General features: G+C 40.7%; 1 protein-coding gene across 1 annotated transcript in view; it reads right to left on the bottom strand.

The window, feature by feature from the left end:
• Positions 1-13336, bottom strand: part of ST6GALNAC5 (ST6 (alpha-N-acetyl-neuraminyl-2,3-beta-galactosyl-1,3)-N-acetylgalactosaminide alpha-2,6-sialyltransferase 5) — a 321400-nt gene that overhangs the window by 46221 nt on the left and 261843 nt on the right. The window contains exon 3 of the mRNA XM_006831025.1: positions 3393-3802. Within this exon, the coding sequence (XP_006831088.1) occupies positions 3393-3802 (410 nt within the window). The remainder of the gene's footprint in view (positions 1-3392; positions 3803-13336) is intronic.

Raw genomic sequence — 13336 nt, forward strand, 5'->3', positions numbered from 1 at the left:
AAATTTTTCTAAAGATAATTTTGAAATGGCGGCAACAGTACAATGACAGGGTTGAAGTTGGATTTGGACATGGACATGGAATAGGAGATATCATTGATTACAACACATGGATCTTGGCTGAAAGCAGAGAATGCCAGAAAGATGTTTACCTGTACTTTATTCACTATGCAAAGACTTTCAACTATGTCATGACAAGCTCTAGACAACATTGTGAAGAATGAGTATTCTGGAACATTCTCATGTTTCTCTGGAACATGAGAAACCTGTACATAGACTAAAAAGCAGTAATTTGAACAGAACAAGGGGGTGATGAATGGCTTAAAATCAGAAAAGATGTGTGCTAGAATTGTATTCTTTCACACTCTGTGTGAAAGTTATCTGTACACTGAGCAAATAATGCAAGAAGTTGGGTTCTATGAAGACTATGGCATCAGGATTGGAGGAAGACTCAACCTGCGATATGCAGATCATATAACCTTGCTTGCAGAAAGTGAAATGGATTTAAAATACTTACTGATGAAGGTCAAAAACCACAACCTTCAGTATGGTTTGCATCTCAATGTAAAGAAAGAAAGAAAGAAAAAAATCCTCACCATTGGACCAACAAAGAACATCCATATAAATGGAGGTGAAGTGGTCAAAGGCTTCATTTTGTTTAGATCCACAATCAATACTCATTGAAGCAGTAGTTAAGAAATCAAATGACTTATTGCATGAGGCACATCTGCCACACAAGACCTCTTTAAAGTGTTCAAGAACAAAAATATCAGTTTGAGGACTAAGGTGTGCCTAACCCAAGCCAAGGCATTTTTCAATAGCCTCATATGCATGTGAAAGTTGAGTACTGAATAAGGAAGACTGTGGAGGAATTGATGCATTTGTGTTATGGTGTTGGAGGAAGAATATTAAAAATACCATGAACTGCTAGAAGAATAAACAAATGTGTGGTGGAAGACTTATCACCAGAATGCTCCTTAGAAGCCAGGTTGGTGAGATTTCATCTCTTATACTTCAAACATATTATCAGGCGGGACCAGACCCTGTAGGAGGATATCATGCTTGGTAAAGTGGAGGTTAGTGGAAAAGAGTAAGGCCCAAGCAGATGCACTGGCATGGTGGCAACAGCAGTGGGTTCAAGCTTAACAATGATTGTGAGGATGGCATAGGACTGGGAAGTGTTTCATTCTGTTGTGCATAAGGTTGCTATCAGTCAGAACCAACTTGACAGCACCTAACAACAATTCAATATTATCATCTGAAGGTGTTGTTTCCACTTCTCTAACTCTTCCCTGAAGAATGCTGGACTCTTCAATTTACACCATGTCAAAATGGCAGTTTTGCATTTTCAAGGGACTCACATCATGTTCCTTTGAAAAAAAGTTTTTTTGAGTTTAGGAACAAAAAGAAGTTTGAGGGGGCATGATCAGGACTGTAGGGTGCATGTGGTTTAGCAGCAAAATTCTTACAGGACAGCCCATACTACCATCAAAGAAAGAGCAAGTGTATTGTTGTGATAAAAAAAATTCCTCAGTGAACTTTCTTGGTCTTTTCCTCACCAATGTAGCTTTGCATTAAAACAAAAATTCTTCATATTAAGCTCCTGTTATTGTCTTGTGTCATTCAAGAAAATCTATCAAGATTCCTCCTTTGTAATCCAAAAAACTATTTGCGATAACCTTCTGAGTTGACCTCTCTACCTTGAAATTAGCTGGCTCAGCAGATCCCTTAGAGGCAACTGTTTAAATGAAAAACCAGTGGCTTCTGAGGGGTCTGCTGGGCCAGTTAAATTCAAGGTAGAGAGACCAGTTCAGAAGGGTATGGCAACTGTTTTTTAGATTCCAAAGGGAGAATCATGATAGATACTCTAATGAGGCTACGACAGGGCATTACCCAGCGAACTGTGTCTGCAGCCATCCACTGATCACAGAAACATGTTTAAATGTGTTTTGTTTGCGATACACCCAAGCATGTATAAACTGGAACCCTAATAGCAAGACTTTTTGACTTACTCTCATATATAGGTCTCTGGGTGACACAAAGGTTTTGCTCTCATCTGCTAACATAAAGGTTGGCAGTTTGAACCCACCCTGCAGTACTGCTGAAGAAACCCCTAGCAATCTGCTTCTATAGTGATTATAGCCAAGAAAACCCTATGCAACAGTTCCGGCCTGTCACATGGATTCCACCCTGAGTCAGAATCAATATATATATATACGTGGGTGTGTATCTAAAGTATATAAATAATTGTCTGTAGTTCTGTGTTTTTTTCTCATTTTATTTTTTTAAAGTATATAATTCAGTAGTTTTAAATATACTCACAGAGTTGTGTAACCACCTCACCTAATTTCTGAACATTTTAGAAACCCCAATGTTGTCGTGTGCTGTCCAGTCAGTTCTGACTTGTAGTGACCCTGCATAGGGTATCTGTAAATCTTTATAGGAGCAAAACACTTCATTTTTTTCCTGCAAAGCGGCTGGTGAGTTTGAACTGGCAACCTTGTGGTTAGCAGTCCAGTGCTTATCCTACAGCCCCATCATTGCTCCTAAAAACTCCAATATATGTATTTTTTATTCATATATTCATATGCATAAAGCCAAAATTAAGGTTCCAGGAAATGATACTTTGCTTTGCTATGTGGGGTGCATGCTGATATTATTGCTTATTCTATTCCATTCCATTCCCTTTGATTCAATTAATTTCCAGTATATTAAAAAAAGAAATCCTAAATTGAGTCAGTACACTGATTGCATATCCCATTATTGCATTGTAACCAATAGTTTGGAAAACAATGCCCTAGACCATACCAAGTTTCTTTGCTCTGGTGTCACACACATTATTTTCTTCCCTAGCGTGATCATCCTCAGCAACTGGTCATTACACAGTGAGTGTCTGTCCTTCCTGTAAACTTTATGGTCTGTGAGGGATTGGCCCAGCTCTATCATGTGTTTGTTGTATTCCCAGTGCCAGGCACAGTGCTGAGCAAGTAGTAGGTACTCAACAAATATTCGTTGACTGAATGAATGTTTGTCTTTGAAAAGGAAAATTACATGCACACTTTTCTTTTTGCTTTGTGTTCACCTGAATAAAATGAAACTCAGTAAAGCTATCATCTTGCACTTACTACCAGTGGAGGTCAGTAGTGGTGTTATCTCTTCCTCAGAAGTAACACTATGGGTCTGAATAATACATGTAATTGTCTCAATGCTTAATTTCTCTTTGTTGTGTACATTCCTTTTGAGCATCCGAGTTACCAGAGAGAAACTACAGGTGATCTTTATCAATGACATGAACAAAGACTCTTAGCAAAAGCTTTGGTTTGGGAGAATCAACCAGCAAACGACCCTCTCCTGCGGCCTCTGTGGCCTCCCATCCTCAAGCCATGCTTCTCTACCTGTCTTTGCCAGTCTCCCGCTTGAAGAGCTCATCAAACTGAAGCATCTTGTGACGTGTGATCATGAAGGCCTTGAGTCGGGGCAGCACCTGGCTCAGGAGTTGCAGGTTGTTGTAGACCTGGCCCTTGCCATCCCGCCTCATGTAGTTGCTGGGGCCCCAGAAGATGAACACGGTACCCTGGCTCACATTGAGCAAGTCATGACGATTGCGTAGGATCCTCTGGATGCTGGAATGGGCAATGACTCGCAGGCTGGTGCGATTGCCTACATCACGCCCATATCCACGTGTGGGGGCGTCATTCATTCGGATGACACACTCTGTCTGGTCAATCTGGGTGCCTTGACGACTATGCAGCAGATGTCCTGAGCTTGTCACCAGGGCACAATTCTTGCAGTGCATTTTCAGGGGCTGGAACACAAGCAGAGAAGGACATTGTCAGTGACAAGGGGTTCACCTCACTTGGCATGAGCAAGCTCCTTCCCCGCCTCAGGAGAACGGTGTCCATCCTCTCTCTTTCAGAATATATCCCTTCTACTGCTGCTTCATCAACTCTTACACTCTACTGTAAACTGATGACAGGGAGAGTTGGAATGGAAAGAAAGAGAGCTAGCATGAACATTGGACCAGGAACTTTATTAATAGTATAAAACCAAATCATCACATCAATCCAGCAAGGTTCCTATTCTCACCATTAAAAGATGACAATATTCAGGCTAAAAGATGTTAACAAATTTGTCCAAGGATGCATAACAAGTAAATAATAAAGTCATGCTTTCAAACTCAGGTCTTTCTGAATCCAAAGTTACCCCCAAATCAAAGAAAAGTCTATACTGCAATTACTATGACACTATTATTGATGCCTTTAATTCACCTGAGTGAGAATTAAATATTTATCAATATTTTTGGATGGTGTACACATAGATTTATCCAAAATAAGCATCATCTCAGAATCACTGGGAAATAGCATGCCAAGTGGATGCAATAATTTTGAAATGCCAACTAGGATTGCTTCTCCCAGAGAGATAGAGAGTTAATCGGTCTATCCTCATAAAAGTAAAGAAAGCTCCAATTCAGCGCCATACACTTTTTGGAAGTCTGGCCATGTGGTGTTTACCAGGGACAACTCCAATGGTAGTGTTCATTTCAGCATTCTGGCACATCAATGGTTTGATTTTTGGACACCTTAGAAGCCAATCTGTTGTTGTTAGGTGCTGTCAAGCCAATACCAATTTATCATGAGCTTATGCACAACAGAATGAAAACCTGCGCCTATCTCACAATTGTTACTACGTTTGAGCCCATTGCTGGTGCCACTGTGCTAATCCATCTTTTTGTTGCCCGTTCACTTTACCAAGCATGGTATCCTTCTCCAGGGACTGGTCTCTCCTGATTATATGTCCAAAGTATGAAAGATGAAGTCTGGCCATCATGATTTCTAAGTAGCATTCTGGCTTTACTTCTTCCAATATAAGATTAGTTTGTTCTTCTGGCAGTCCATGATACTTTTAATATTCTCTTCCAACACCATAACTCAAATTCATTGATTCTTCTATGGTCTTCCTTATTCACTATACTACTTTCATATGCATATGAGCTTATTGAAAATACTATGTGCGCTTTAGTCCTCAAACTTATATTTTTGCTGTTGAACTCATTAAAGAGGTTTTGTACAGCAGATTTGCCTAATACAATATAATGTTTGATTTCTTGACTGCTGGCGCTGTGGGTTAATGCGCCAGACTGCAATGCCATTTGTACTGTGAAGTCGGCAGTTCAAGCTCACCAGCTGCTCCTCAGAAACCCTATACAGGGTCGCTATGGGTTGGAACCGACTCAACAACAACAAAAACAACAACTTTTATCAACATTCATGGAAGCAGCAGTTAAGAAATCAAATGACACATTGCATTAGGCAAATCTGCTGCACAAGACCTTTTGAAAGTGTTGAAGAGCAAAGATGTCAGCTTGAGGACTAAGGTGTGCCTGACCCAAGCCATAGTATATTCAATAACCTCATATGCATGTGAAAGCTGGACAGTGAATAAAGAAGACCACAGAAGAATTGACATATTTGAGTTATGGTGTTGGAGGAGAATATTGAAAATGCCATGAGCTTCCAAAAGAACCAATAGATCCGTGTTGGAAGAAGTGCAGCCAGAGTGCTCCTTGGAGTCTAGGATGGCCAAACTTCGTCTCTCATACTTTGGACATATTGTCAGAAGGGACCAGTCACTGGAGAAGGATATCATGTTTGGTAAGGTGGTGGGTCAGAGAAAAAGAGGAACACCCCAGCGAGATGTATTGGCCAAGTAGCAGCATCAATGGACTCAAGCATGGCAACAATAGTGAGGCTTGCCCAGGATTGGGCAGTGTTTTGTTCTGGTGTGCATAAGGTTGCTATAAGTTGGTACTGACTCGATGGCACCTAACAACGACTTAAATGAGTGTTAATGGTTGATGGAGTAAAATGATGTCATTGACAACTTCAATCTTTTCTCCATTTATATGCATATAATTTATTGGTACAGTGGTGAGGATTTTTGTTTTCTTTACATTGCGATCTTTGATCTTCAGCAGAAGTATTTTTAAGTCCTTTTCGTTTTCAATAGGCAAGATTGTGTCATTTGCATACTGCAGGTTGTTAATGAATCTTCCTCCAATCCTGATGCTACATTCTTCTTCATATGGTCCAGTTTCTTGGATTATTTGCTCAGCATACAGATTAAATAAGTATGGTAAAAGAATACAACTCAGGAACACACCTTTTCCAATTTTAAACCATTTAGTGTCTCCTTGTTGTGTTCGAATGACTGCCTCTTGGTCTATGTACAAGATCCTCATGAGCACAATTAAGTGTTCTGGAATAGTCATTCTCCTCAATGTTGTCCATAACTTGTCATGATCCACACAATTGAAATATTTTTTCACAGTCAATAAAATACAGGTAAACATCTTTCTGATATCCTCTGCTTTCAGGCAAAACTCATCTGGCATCACTAATGGTATCCCTTGTTCCACATCCCTGTCTGAATCTGGCCTGAACCTCTAGTACTACACATTTTTCAGTCCTGTATTTTCCATGGGAATTGTCTGAGCCCTACCTCTGTCTTCAGAACAAGAAATAGAGCACCTTGAGGGCAGCCACATTATCTCACTGCACAGAGGCTAAGAGCACCAGTTGATCCTAATCTTGTCTCTAACACCTACTAGCTATGAGACTTTCATAAACCACTAATCTCAATATGCCTCACTATCCTTAACTCTAAACTGAGAGTAATACCTAGGCAGAACACATAGTTAGGGGGGATATTACTCAGTACATTGTTGTTGTTAGGTGCCATGGAGTTGGTACCGACCCATAGTGATCTTATGCACAGCAGAACGAAAACACTGCCTGATCCTGGGTCAACATCATTATTGTTGCCACTTGAGCCCATTGATGCTGCCACTTGGCCAATCTATCTTGCTGGGGAATCTTCCTCTTTTTCTCTGACCCTCCACCCTACCAAACATGATATCCTTCTCCAGCAACTGTTCCCTCCTGACAATATGTCCAAAGTATGAGAAACGAAGTTTGACCATCCTGGCCTCCAAGGAGCACTCTGACTTCTTCCAACACAGATCTGTTGGTTCTTTTGGCAGCTCATGGTACTTTCAATATTCTCCTCCAACACCATAACTCAAATGCATCAGTTCTTCCACGTTCTTCTTTATTCACTGTCCAGCTTTCACATGCATATGAGTTTATTGAAAATACCATGGCTTGGGTCAGGTACACCTTAGTCCTCAAGCTGACATCTTTGCCCTTTAACAGTTTAAAAAGGTCTTGTGCAGCAGATTTCCCTAATGCAATATATTGTTTGATTTCTTAATTGCTGCTTCTATGATAGTTGATCTAAAAAGAATGATGTCCTTGACAACTTCAATCTTTTCTCTGTTGATAAGAATGTTGTTTATTGGTCCACTGGGGAGGAGTTTTTGTTTTCTTTACATTGAGATGCAATCCATACTGAAGGCTCGGCTCTTTGATCTTCATCAGTAAATATTTTAAGTCTTCTTCACTTTCAGCAAGTAAGGTTGTATCATCTGCATATTGCAGGTTGTTAATGAGTGTTCCTCTAATCCTGATGCCACATTTTTCTTCGTAGAACCCAGCTTCTCGTATTATTTGCTCACCATACCGGTTGAATAAGTATGGTGAAAGAATACAACCCGGTTGCACAACTTTCTTAATTTTAAACCATTCAGTGTTCCCATGCTCTGTTCGAACAACTGCCTTTTGGTCCAAGTACAGATTCCTCATGAGCATAATTACGTGTTCTGGAATACTCATACTTTGCAAAGTTTGTCATGATCCACACAATTGAAAGCCTTTGCATAGTCAATGAAGCACAGGTAAATATCTTTCTGATATTCTCTGCTTTCAGCCAAGATCCATTCACAGCCTCTTCTGGCTTGAATCTGGCTTGAACCCCTGGAAGTTCTCTGTCAATGTACGCTTGCAGCTATTTCTGTATTAGTTTTAGCAAAACTTTACTTGCGTAGGATATCAAAGAGATTGTCTGATGATTTCCGCATCCATTGGGTCACCTCTCTTTGGAATGGGTACAAATATGGATATATTCCAATCAGTCAGCCAGGTAGTTGTCTTCCAAATTTCTTGGCAGAGATGAGTGAGTGCCTCCTGTGCCGCCTCACTTTCTTGAAAGATTACAGTTTTTATTCCATCAATTCCTGGTGCCTTGTTCTTTGCCAATTCCTTCAATGAACCTTGGACTTCTTCCTTCAGTATCATTCGCTCTTGATCATATGCTACCTCTTGAAATGGTTGAACATCAACCATGTCTTTTTGGTACAGTGTCTCTGTGTATTCCTTCCATCTTCTCTTGATGCTTTCTGCATCATTCAATAATTTGCCCAGAGAATCTTTCAATAACAAAGTTGAGCCTTGAATTTTTTCTTCAGTTCTCACAGCTTGAGAGATGCTGAGCGTGTTCTTCCTTTTTGGTTTTCTGACTCCAGATCTTTGCACATTTTTTTGTAATATTTGGCTTTAGCTTCTCGAGGTGATCTTAATAAAGGGACTAATACATGACAGCAGGAATTTTTATGGGCTTCTGACAAAAGTCTCTGGTGAGCAGAGGATGACAGGAGTCTGATTGTGATGGGGGTTGAGGACTGTCTTAGGGGTGCAAAGAGACTCCATATTTGAATATATAGAGACTCTTTATTACGTCTTAAATAGGAGTAAACACAATACAATAAAACACAGATTACCCAGGTGAGGGAAATCATAGACAACATGATGAATTTCCAAAGTTCCATCTCCTCATGATGACCTTTGTTAAGGCACAAAAAAACAAAGGAATCACCTTCCACAACCATGACTTCCAGCAGCAGCCAAGTGTCTCATAAAATGCTGGACTTATGGACAGCAGGTATACGGAGAGTAGAGAGGGGTCAAAAGCAGATAGGAAAGTGTACAGTTGTGTATGACATCACAACTAGGCGACCATTAAAATGGGATGTGTCCACAAATGGTCCTGGTGGGAGTAGCTGGGGGAAGTGACCCAAAATCCACTTAAAAAAATTCATTGAACAGCTAGGGAGGTACAAAGTTTATAAAGCATGGTCAAAAAGGTGAGGTAAATACATAAGTAATCGAGAGCAGAATATGTTCACCAAATCACAGCAGTGAAAACAAAGTACTTTAGGAAATCAAGAATTAGATTGCTTCCAGCCTCCAAGGAGGTGTGGGTGGGTAGCATATCAGAAAAGGAGATTGAGATTAAAACAGAAGACTTCAGTCTGTAATGTAGAAGATTCTCAACATTGGTAATTTACCAGTGGTGCCTAAGGCTGTCCAGTGTGCTTTTTCTATAGTTGCTTGCATTTTACTTTAATGTCTTTTATTGAACTTTTTTTTTTTTTTCCTGTGGGTTTTTTTTTTTTTTTTGGTGTGTGTGTATGTGAAAGATTCTTGACCTTTTGATCTTGTTATTGATAGCTTTGAGTCTTTTCCATTCTGGTTTGACTTTTGTGCATTTTTTTGGCTGGAGTAACCAGTATAGATTTCTTCACTGGAACTTTTTCTTCAGTTTCATCATCATCAAAATCGTTGTTGTCATCATCTTCATCTGCAGTGAGTTTTTCTGTTTTCTGTGGAAACTGGTTACCACTTGCAAGGGCAGATAACTTTCCTGATATACTTAAGAGTCTCGCATCCTCCTCCTCTTCATCATCTGACTCTGCTTCTTCCTCCACAGCCACTAAGTGCTGTCCACTAATATGCACAGGCCCTTAGCCACACTTCAACTGGAAGACCACTTACGGTATTATTTCAACGCCCCAAGGGAGACTGTTGGCTGTACAGACATTTTCAGAGTTGCCAGTGTGACTTTAATTGGGTTACCTTCATAATCCATTGCCTCTGCTTCAACAATGTACAATTCATCCTTGGCACCAGCCCCTAAACTGACCGTTCTTAAAGATAACTCGTGCTCATTTTCATCATTGTTGTTGTTAAGTGCTGTCGAGTCGATTCTGACCCATAGTGACCCTGTAAAGTGTTTCCAAGGAGCAGCTGGTGAGCTTGAACCACCAACCTTGCAGTTCAAATGACATTTTCATCATTATACACCTTAAAGTGATAATCTTTGTCAGCTTTTAGTTCAAACCCAAAAAGATAGTTTTGGGACCTCAGAGGGCTCCTGTCCATATCCATGGAGTCTTCCATGGGGTGGTGGCTCACACAGGTGGTAGAGAAGTAGGGCAGAGACAACTGACTACTGGTATTGAAAACAGCTGCATGGGAAAGACTCACAATATACTATTTCTATCTCTGGCAGTTCAGCGTTAGAGGTGCATGAGGTACTCAAGAAAAATTGGTATCTGAGCACTTAAACCTAAGCACAAAATGGAATTAATTAAGCTCTGCCTGACTGGAGTTATTCACATGCAAAAAGCCTTCAAATTTCATGCTCTATAGCAGAATGTAGAGGTGGAAGCTACCAGTAGTTGTCCCAGTTTTAACATGGAAAGTTCTAAATTTTGGGGCACCTTTCAATCACAGACAAAATGAGACAGTTCGTCACCTTATTGCCACTTAAAAAAAGAGAAAGAGAGAGAGAGAAAAGTGGTACAATGACAAGGAGTATCTGCAAAGGGCATGTTCAGAATAAGAGTCAGGGTTAGGAGTCCCAGGTTCCCATGTTAAGAATAAGAGTCAGGGTTAGGATTCCCAGGTTCTATCAGAATTTTTGAAAAACAAAAACAAATGAAGTACTTTGAGTTCTTACTAGTTAAAAAACGGTGGGGAAATCAATTAGATACTTGTGGTCAAATGACATTCACTTGTTCATTCATTCAAAGGACACTTACTGAGCACTTACTATCCCCCTGAGGTACTCTGTTAATGCACTACATTTACTTAATAAGGCCACTTTGTAAGATTTCATCCCAATGGACTCGGTGGTCATGGACCCTGCTTTTTCTCATCAGTCTTTCCTAGAGCTATCATGCTGAATTTTCCAGTTGGATTTATAGTTTTCAGTATATTATGGCTAATATTACTAAAAAAAAGAAAGAAATGAAGTTAGGTCCCAGCAGCAACTCTTTCTCTCATAATTAAATATTCTGTCTGTGATTCTCACAGTTGGAGGCTGGTTGTTGTTGTTAAGTGCTGTTGAGCCCGTTCCAACTCACAGAGACCCTGCATAGGGTTCCAAGGAATGGCTGGAAACTGACCTCGTGGCTTACACTGACTTTGCCGCCCAGCACCATATCAAGACTCAGAAAGCATATGGAACACTCCATTATAGCGGAAAACTCAAAGACCTCTCTCCTTTTCCCACCAGTCAGGTGAAGACATTTTGAAGGAAAAGGCAAAGTTACTGACCACGACATATTGACCCTCTGTTGACAGTGAGTCAATCCCAACTCCTGGTGGACCAATATGTGTGTCAGAGTAGAACTCTATTCCATAGGGTTTTCTACAGCTGATTGTTCAGAAATAGAGTGCTAAGACTTCCTTCTGCAATGCCTCTGAGTTAGATTCAAACTTGCAACTTTCTCATTAGTAATTGAACACTAACCATGTATTCCCAAAAGACCTATGATGCCCAGGAACCTAAAAAACATGCTGAGTCCAACCTGTCTCAGAAGTTCCTCCCACGTGACTCCTGCCCATCTGCCTTAGCTCTCAGGCATTGATTTGGTATGACACTTATAGAGTTCTGCAAATGCACCAAAACAATGCAAAAAAGATGAAAGTCTAAATTATACCTTAAGTACCTTTTGGTAAGTGGTGCCAATAAAATGACAATAGCTACACTAAACAGAATGCTTCACTTCCTGTAGTTGGGAAGAGCATGTACCAAAGGCTGAATCATTTCCAAAGAAGGAGGAAATGAAGTCTATTCTCTACATTCAGAGGGAATGATGATGTCTTGGGAGGCAGAATAACAAAAACTTTTACTGTGTGGTCCTGTTTTCTCAGAATGTCTAAGGCTGTGACAGGAACCAGACCTTGATTCTTGGAGCAACATTCTCCACATAGGGATTACTCCCATCTCCACAGCCCAAAGGAGTAAGTTGTGATGAAAGTTGTCATGCTTGCCTATTCCCTGATTTTTTTAAGTTGGGTTGGGGTGGTGGTGAAGGAGGGCTGGAGAGACAAAAAGATTTATTCACACATTATAAAATCTTCATGAACCCCCACAAAGTGTAGAAACACATCTCAGAACCACTATCCTTAGTGTCTTAATGATATGGACGGAAATATTCATGCCTTGGTGAGTTAAGAATCTGATGCAGTATTTACCTTTACTGCCCTTAAGCACACATATGCTGGGTTGATGAATCACTAAGCGATCTGCAGGAAGGTGAACTTGTGGTTCCATTGAGGACTCAGGAGAGGAGGAGACTCCCAGAGCCCTCATTGCTTAAACCCAACCCAAACTCCTGCTGTCCCTTGGAGTCCAACTTGAAGAGACCCTGTAGACAGAGTAGAACTCCCCCGACAGGGTTTTAAATGTTGTAATATTTACAGAAGCGATTGCCACAACTTTCTCCCATAGAGTGAGTGGTGGGCTTTCAGGTGACACAACACTTAACCCACTGTGCAACCAGGACTCCTTTCCTTACTGCCTGGAAAGGCCTTTTCTCTGGTTTCTTCCTCATAGTAATGGAGCCTCCTTGAATCTTTGGGGGGCCCTTTCCTTAAACTCCATTTGATTCCACCCACTAGCAAGACAAGTAGATACTACTAGTAGGCCACTTCAATCTTGGGAATCTCTTTCCCTTCCTAATTTATATATACAACAACAACAAAACCAAACCAGCGGCTGTCTAATTGATTCTGATTTAAGGCGATCCCATGTGTGTCAGTGTAGAACTGTGTACTCCATAGGGTTTTCAATGGCTGATCTTTTGGAAATAAATCACCAGCCTTTCTTCTAAGGAAACTTCAATGGATTCAAACCTCCAATTGTTTTACTATTGGGCACATATACTATTTGCACCAGCTAAGGACTCCTGACCCATATAAAATAATTAATACTGAATAGATGGATGAGTCGATAATGAGGAAATGAAAACCAGCTTCCTGTCCTTTGAGCAAACCTACCTTCTGAGACAAAAAAACAAGACATAATGTGTTGTCTTTAGCTAGAGTCTGCCTATAAACCGCAGCCCTTAGTACTGATACTGTGGAGACTGGAAGGGAGAGTAGGCTGTGGAAACCTAGTCTGCAGAGAAGGCCATTTGCCTCAGAGCAGCTTCCAGGCTTGGGGGACCATAATGGCCAGGGCCCAGGACACTGCCTGGAATTAATGGCTGGCTGGGAAAATGGCTCAGGACACAGACAGGGCCATTAAGCCCAGCCAGTTATTAATCCCTAGTAAGAGCTTGGTGCCAAGGATATTAGAGCTGTTGTGAAGTGAA

The sequence above is a fragment of the Chrysochloris asiatica genome, unplaced genomic scaffold (assembly GCF_000296735.1).
Source record: "Chrysochloris asiatica unplaced genomic scaffold, ChrAsi1.0 scaffold00002, whole genome shotgun sequence".
Lineage (NCBI taxonomy): Eukaryota > Metazoa > Chordata > Mammalia > Afrosoricida > Chrysochloridae > Chrysochloris > Chrysochloris asiatica.